Here is a 7534-nt window from a genome sequence, read left to right on the forward strand (position 1 = left end):
AAAAAATAAAAATACCTGTGGATTCGGACAGGTCTAGCCTTCACCAACTGTCCCTGCCCCCACCGCAGCGTAATTCATGTTGGCAAGCAACCTTGACAGCGTGAAGCAGAGAAAGGAGAAGAAAAAAAACCCCAACGGAGCCGAAGTTTGTTTTTCAGTCATGTATTACTGATTTCTATATTATTATTATTCACCTTTTATAGCAAAGGATGTTCCATAGTAAAAAGGAAATCTCTTAGTTTGATTCTAAAATGTTCAAATGTGTACTGCACTTTTCTACAAGGAATACATATAAGCAAATTATTCATTTACAAATATAACACTCTCCACATCGCAGATATGACATTACGGTTAAATAGACCTATTATGTGTGAAGGTTTAACTTTAATTAATTAATCAAACCGATGTGCTCTGCTCTGAAATACTTTATAAACCAAACATTTTTCAACCAGACCTGTCTGAATAATATGGGTGTTTAACTCCCACTCATTGGGGAAAGCTAGCGGGAGTTTTTATAACAATGTGCCAGGAGTTAGGTGTTTTCTCTCGGTATACCGAACCTGGAGCGCCCGGCCAGCTGGCGAGGGGAGCTAGCTGTTAACGCAGCGGTAGCAGACAGGTCCGAAAATGTCATAGCAATATTGCAATTAGGTGATGTATTGATGAACCGAGCAGATATTTGAGATTTACACACTTACATTCTTGCCTAAAAACGTTGTACCAAATCCCGTTGTGTCATTAAAGTGTTATATAGCTAAATAATTTGTCGCTATTCACCGCCATTGACGCTCTGCCAAACGCCCAGTTGGAACCCGCAATGAATTACGGTACGGTGTATCCAGTGCATCCTTCCGGATACACCGGAAGGATGAGTCCAATATACCGGACCCGTCCTTCAAATCTGGGGAAAAGAAGGACGCATTTGAAGGACGCATTTGTAGGAGCCTTTGAATTCGGACAGGCCTTGTCGCCACGCTATGACGTAATCGGCCTACAAATCCATCCTTCGAAGGAGGCAGACCCTGAATTCGGACACAGCTATTGAATGGATGACCAACTGCATTTTTAAGGTGTTTTGATCATCCTTCCCTGCTTCACACAAGCCTGAACGCTGAAATGTAAAGGTATAGCTTAATGTAAAGGTTCAGAGGTAAAATAGAATTTTCAAACCACCACATGTCGTTGGGTCAGCTGTTCATCAGTCTGAGTTTGGTTGGATCCTAGGACACCGGGTTGAACCCCAGGCATTGGCACTGCGTGCTTCTTTGACTCTTTACTTGTTCTCTATTTGTTTTCATTTCTTTATCAGATGAAAGCTCAAACACTGATGATCAGGTCCCTAGATTTTGCAGCAGTATAATAAGCAATAATTCTTCTCACACACAAAACATCCATTTTACTAATTGAACCCTCAGATCATTATCAAAGCACTATTTACCTGTGTGCAATATTTTAATTAGATTATAGTCTCTATTTAACCCATCACGGACTCTTTGAAGTTCTGTGTTTTTAGTGTTAAGTCCTTAGATGCACAGTTGAAAACAAATGGTCTCGGCCTTTTTAATTTAATGAGGATTGCTGCCTATCCCAGCTGTGTCTCTTTGCATCTTTTTCCTCCCACCTACTCATTTTTTGCCATTGAAGTCCAGTTAATTGAAGGAGTCTTTCACTACTAAACATGAAGGAGACCTAATTAGCATCTCTCTCTGTTCATCAGGAAGCTAAGGCAGACATGGGTGCTTTGATGTGAGAAGTATGCTTTCAGTTGGCAGCAGGACTCCTGAAAATGAGCTGATGGCCCTGCTATTAGGCCCAAATGCAGATGCGTCCATGTGTTGCAAAACACTTAATCCTTTAATTGATCACCTTCTGCCTGGCCTATTTTGTAGGCCAGGCAGAATAGACCTGTTTCCCCCTCACTGCCTGCTTATCAGAATCCCATTTTGTAGATGAGATCAATTGCTTTTCTACTTTTTGAAAAAAGTAGAAAAATATGGTGAATGCTGCACAAAGAGCAATGAGAGTTTACGTGCAGCCCCACATATGAAGCCTTTTAAAAATCAGGTTTCCACACTTAAGATCTGGTGGAGTTAGTGACTTGTACACACATTACAGTCACATTAATAACTCATAGAAAGTACAACCTCTCAGAGAAATGTGGAGCTAATTTCCCAGGCTTCAATTTACCGGTTTATTTTTTTGGAAATGAAAAAATGAAAATATACTATTGCAAAATTATTACATTCAACATAGTGTACATAACAAACATATGTGTGTCATAAACCCTGAAATCAAATTAAAAAAAATAACAGCAATATTTGAAGAACGAGTTAGAAGGCTAAAATGAAACCATAAATCAAGAGAAAATTATCTTGTTTTTTTTTTTTTTGACTGTTTGAACTTTTATGATGGAAACTGCAGTTTGTCATAAATTAAGTTAAACATCGCTGCTTTGTTGTGGGACAAGAAACTTTTGCGAACTGTAACAAGGACTGTATACTAAATCCTTGTGTTTCATTGGACTGGAACCAAACTAATGATTCTGCAATAATTACTAATGGGTATTCCTGATTTATCAGTAAACAACTTTTTTCAGACACAAGAAGTGTTTTTTTTTTTTTTTTTTAGAACATTATGTTTTCAGTTCACTCTACTCAGCCTTTTATGCCTTCCTTGGTCCACCTGACGGTTCTTTTTCCACAAGCCTGCTAAATGTTAGACCAAAACTATCTGGGAATAAATGTTGTCAAACTCTGTTGACTGTGCTTCTTAACAAACTTTCAAATTTTGTTATGTTCACCTGATAAGAAAGTTTCCTACTTTTTTGCTGCTTTTATTTTTGAATTGCTTGAGCTCGTCCATGTAATTGTTTTACAAATGCATTTGATAAATCTCATTGGATTATCTGATCACTTTTTAATTTATTTGGTCTAAAGATGATTTGTAAATTTTGGAGTGCAGATTTTTAAGTAAAATAATCTATGAAAGATGCAAATTTTTTAATGTGCAATTCCTTTTTTTTAACAGCTGAATCAATCTTTAATAGATATTTTTTAAGCAGGCATGTTGTCCTTACACTCCACTGCTGCTAGTATTTTGAAACTTAGTCACACTTACCTGTATACTTCTGAAGCTCTTTTCAGAAGTATACATTGCTATAAATGTATTGCTATAATAATAACATGACCATGTGTTTAGTGTCTGAAAATGCATTGTGGAGGTGAGGAAGCAACTAGCTTAAAATCAAGTAGCTAGAAAAAAAAATATGTGTTGGGAATACATGGAAAACATGGTTGACGTTTGTTAATGGACATTTAATCTGTATTAATTAATTATCTATCCTGCAAATTTCAAGATTTAATTGATACGGATGTCAATTATATTTAAATAGCACTATGACCATAATTTTCTCAGTCTTTATTTAAATATCTATATATTATTTTTTAATTCCCATCCCATAAAATGCCTTCATTAGTCTAATGATAAAATACAGAGCTTTGTAAGAAATTTGATTTAGGACTATGAATTAATACTACTATTTTAAGAATAATGTAAGGGCTATAACTGAATTTACTATGTGAGATCAGAATCTTTCTGGTCCAGATACACCTTTTGGAATCATGGTTTAAAGTGTCTTGATTGTTCTAGTGGATTCATAAGAATTACACATTTCTCTCTTTTGACTCTACTTTTTAACTATTACATTTATCAGGCAAAAAACATAAGTTATTTATTATTGCTTCTTTGTGTATTTTCTACAGAGGTACCTGCAATGATTCTAGAGTGGAGAAAAAAAAAAAAACTTAAATTTTTCAACAATGGTGTTCTATTTTTAGGTTCCCAAAAATCGATTTCAATTAAATTCAGTATTATCATTTACAACAAATGTCCCAAAGTACTTTACAAAACAAGTGATCCAATGTACGGAATGATATAATCAATTCACTCTCGTGAGGAAAGATTCAAACTCAGTTGTATTAAATTCAAACCATGGCGTCAAGTTCAGTTTAATATCCTAATTGGTGCGTGTTTAAGAAAACCCGGCGGATTACACTGGGTCTCTGATGTTGCAGCAATCCCTCACAATGAACATGCAATGTAGACAACACGCTGTTAACAAAAAAATAAACAGAAAACAATGAAGCGGTTCCAGCAGCCCTCTACGATCATTTAACAGATTTTTACTTCTGAACTATGAGCACCGCTAATAAAAAAAATCGTTGTGGTGATGCTTTGTTTAAAAACGCACAAACAACTTTGAAATGATATTCGATTTGTTTTTTTTTCTGTCATTTGTTGTAGTTCTTAAGAGTTTTTTAAAATCTTATTTTAGTTTTTAACCTCAAACGGTGGCGCCCACATCACGGGGGTGGAGGGGAAACAATCAGCATCACGCGAGCTGACCTAAAAACGCGTGGGTGGATTTTTCATTGTCTAAAAAGCTGATTGTTGAAAAAAATAAAACACGGATCGATGTTGACGCTAACGGTAAAAACAGATTCCACACTGGAGATAAAAACAGCCGAATAAAGGGAGCCCAGTGCTGTTTCAATATATGTTGGATGTGTATATTTACAGACATTTTCAAAAAAATTGACAAACTGCAAATGACATTTAAACATGAGATAAAAAAGAGAGAACGATATATTTCTTCTTTGGGATGAAAGTGCAAATATGAGAGGGGCGGGGTTGCACAATGCGTTTATATTACAGAGCTAGATTTATGTACAGGAATTTACAGAAATGCAAAATAACACGAATTTACCAGGTTTAGACTCTGTAGAATGGAAATAATAATAATAATAATAATAATAATAATAATAATAATAATAATAATAATAATAATAATAATAATAATAATAATAAATAAGCTCACATTGGACTCTTTTTCTCAGGAGAAAAGTCAGTTTGTGTTTCATTAACAGAGGCCGATGCTTACAGGTGTGCTCCTATAGTAGATGATCTGTAGAGCAAATATCGTCCTCGATGTCCACGTCGTCGTCGTTCTCCTCCAGCATGTATGAGTCCGCCTGCAGACCGTGTCTCATCTCCGCACTCTTCTCGTTCAGGTCGCTCTCCGCGCTGGAGTTCTCTGCGCAGCGCTCCATCTCTGCGGGAGTCTTCCGCTCATCCTGCGCCTTCCTCAGCTGCTTCTTGTGCTTCATTCGCCGGTTCTGGAACCACGTTTTTACCTGCAGCGGAGAGAAAAAGAGGGTGTTCAAATATGAATCTCTGATTCCGGAATTCATCCAATAATAATAGTAATAATAAATTTAAATAAAAGATGCAACTTTTTTTAAAATTAAGGCTACATTTTAGCTCGCCCGAGGTAAGCTTACGTATCAATCGTTTAAGCTTGTAAACGCAATTCTCTTTTACGCATACAAATCTCGCTTTGATCAAGCAGCCAGTCTTAAAATTAAAAAGTAAAATAGATAAGATGCAAAATGTAGTTATTGTATTATAACAAAAATGAATTTTGTTGTTTATATATGTCGTTCTGGTGATTCAATAAAATTTAACAAATCACTATTGAACGCTTGGTTTCTTGGTTACAGATCTTCTTTCTGTTAAAGAAAATTAAAAATGAGACAGCAGTAAAATAAAAATAAAAATTAAATTAAACAGTGAATAAATAAAATAAAACATTAATTGGCCCCAGTAATCTCAACAATTTACATAAATTGCACTGTTTTTCCTGAATGAACATATCACAATTAAACGTAGTGTATTTCCATTGTCAGACGGTCAGTGTAATTAAAACTGTAGAATTAAAAGGTTCTTTGGATACCTGCAGATCTTTAATTCTTAAGACATGTTCACTATCAGGTTGTAAATATTCATTTTTTTTAACAGGATAGGCTGGAAATTATTATCTTTCAGTGTTTCGGTAGAAGTGTAAGGTGTGTTTGTGTGCACCTGCGTCTCGGAGAGGCTGAGCGCCGTGGCCAGCTCCACTCTCTCCGGTGTGGACAGGTACCGCTGGATCTCGAAGCGCTTCTCCAGTCCGGACAGCTGAGAGTCAGAAAACACGGTCCGGGCCTTCCTGCGCCGGCAGTGTTTCCCTGGTAACTCTGCATGGTGCTGGAACAGAGCCGGCATCTGCATCCCTGTTGAATATCAAGACACGTAAGATCTATCTGCGGCGCATTTTAAGGCAAGCCCTGTTTCCGAGCTGTCGGACAGGACAATATTGTAAAATTGTAAAAAAAAAAAAATAAAAAAAAAATAGTCCCAATATTGGAAAGAACATTCGCCCAAAAGAAAGGAAATTGGATTTGCGGTACAAATCATATCCTGCCCAAACTAAGACTAACAAGATTTTTTTTTTGTAAAATAACCTAACCTGATGCAAAAAACAAACTACATAACAAACTCCAGAATGCCATATCAGTTTAGCACCATTGGCACAGTTCTATAATATTAAATATTCTATTTTTTTTTTATTGTTGAGAAAACATCGAAAATATTTGTATTTCAGAAACGGTAATAAGTACTTATTCAAAATATGCTTAAATAATAGTTGAATAAACTGCTGGTGGTTTTTAAAATAAAGTTAATTTCCTATTTTCTCACTTTAGCAGCTGGAGAAAAAAATATCTGATCTTTAAAACCGTAACATAAAAAGTAGCAGTCACAATTTAATCAGATAAAATATTTTGCTATTCCCTCATAGAAAAAAGTCTAACAGGCTCCAAAAGCATTTTTATCCAGGAGTTTGCGACAATTTTCTCTTCCAGGCCTTAACATGTGCCCCTGGCACCTTCCCAGTGCTTACCAGGTGTGAAAAAGTATTGGTGATGCTCCGGTTTATGGAGTGGGTGAGGATGAGGAGCCAGAATTGGCGTCGGAATCAGAGGATATCCATACTCCAGGATGGGCATTCTGGAGGTCAGGGAGCTGCAGAAGGGCGCGGGAATAACCTCTCTCAGTGGCTTTGGTTTGTGCAACAGGATATCCTCAATGAAAAATGACGTGGATCTCTGCGTGGACGCTGCGGACGCATAGTTCACACTCATGATGATAGAGTTTTTCCCCCCTCTCTTTAAACCTGCACCAGCATCTGCCTGTCCCTTGCGAGCTTCCGCGGATTAAATGCACCCTCTGTGTGAAAGCCGAGCGACACGGCGCCGGGCATCACTCAGTTGTTGGTAGAAGGGGGCGTTAGTGGGACTTATTGAGGCAGACTGGCGGATTGGGGAAGCTGATTGGCTCATCAGCCAATTAGATTTATGTATGGCCGAGAGGGCCGTGTGAGGGATAGGCTCTTAGTTCTGATTGGTTTTGGAGGCATTCAAAGGCTCTGGGGAAAAAAAAGTAAACCGATTCGAGATGAGCAGCGCACCTGTGACCACACAATAAATCATTTGAAAAACAGCTAAAAATCAGATGGAGGTTCATGCCGCAGGAGCCTTACTGTTCCCGGACCCTACGTGGATGGGTTCTGCTACATTTTAACATTAAGATATTTGAAAAATAATACAATTCGTACCTTAAGTGACTGATATATTATTCAATTAATTCCGACGAATGG

At 37.2% G+C, this 7534-nt stretch overlaps 1 protein-coding gene across 1 annotated transcript; it reads right to left on the bottom strand.

Moving 5' to 3' along the window:
• Nucleotides 1-2296: 2296 nt before the first annotated feature.
• bsx (brain-specific homeobox) lies at nt 2297-7158 on the bottom strand. Its single transcript, XM_008402392.2, has 3 exons — nt 6779-7158; nt 5920-6110; nt 2297-5192 (listed from the first exon to the last, which is right to left on the bottom strand). Exons 1-3 carry the CDS (start codon nt 7017-7019, stop codon nt 4950-4952), a joined length of 675 nt encoding a protein of 224 aa, XP_008400614.1. The 5' UTR covers nt 7020-7158; the 3' UTR covers nt 2297-4949.
• Nucleotides 7159-7534: the final 376 nt, after the last annotated feature.

The sequence above is a fragment of the Poecilia reticulata genome, unplaced genomic scaffold (assembly GCF_000633615.1).
Source record: "Poecilia reticulata strain Guanapo unplaced genomic scaffold, Guppy_female_1.0+MT scaffold_221, whole genome shotgun sequence".
NCBI classification, from domain to species: domain Eukaryota; kingdom Metazoa; phylum Chordata; class Actinopteri; order Cyprinodontiformes; family Poeciliidae; genus Poecilia; species Poecilia reticulata.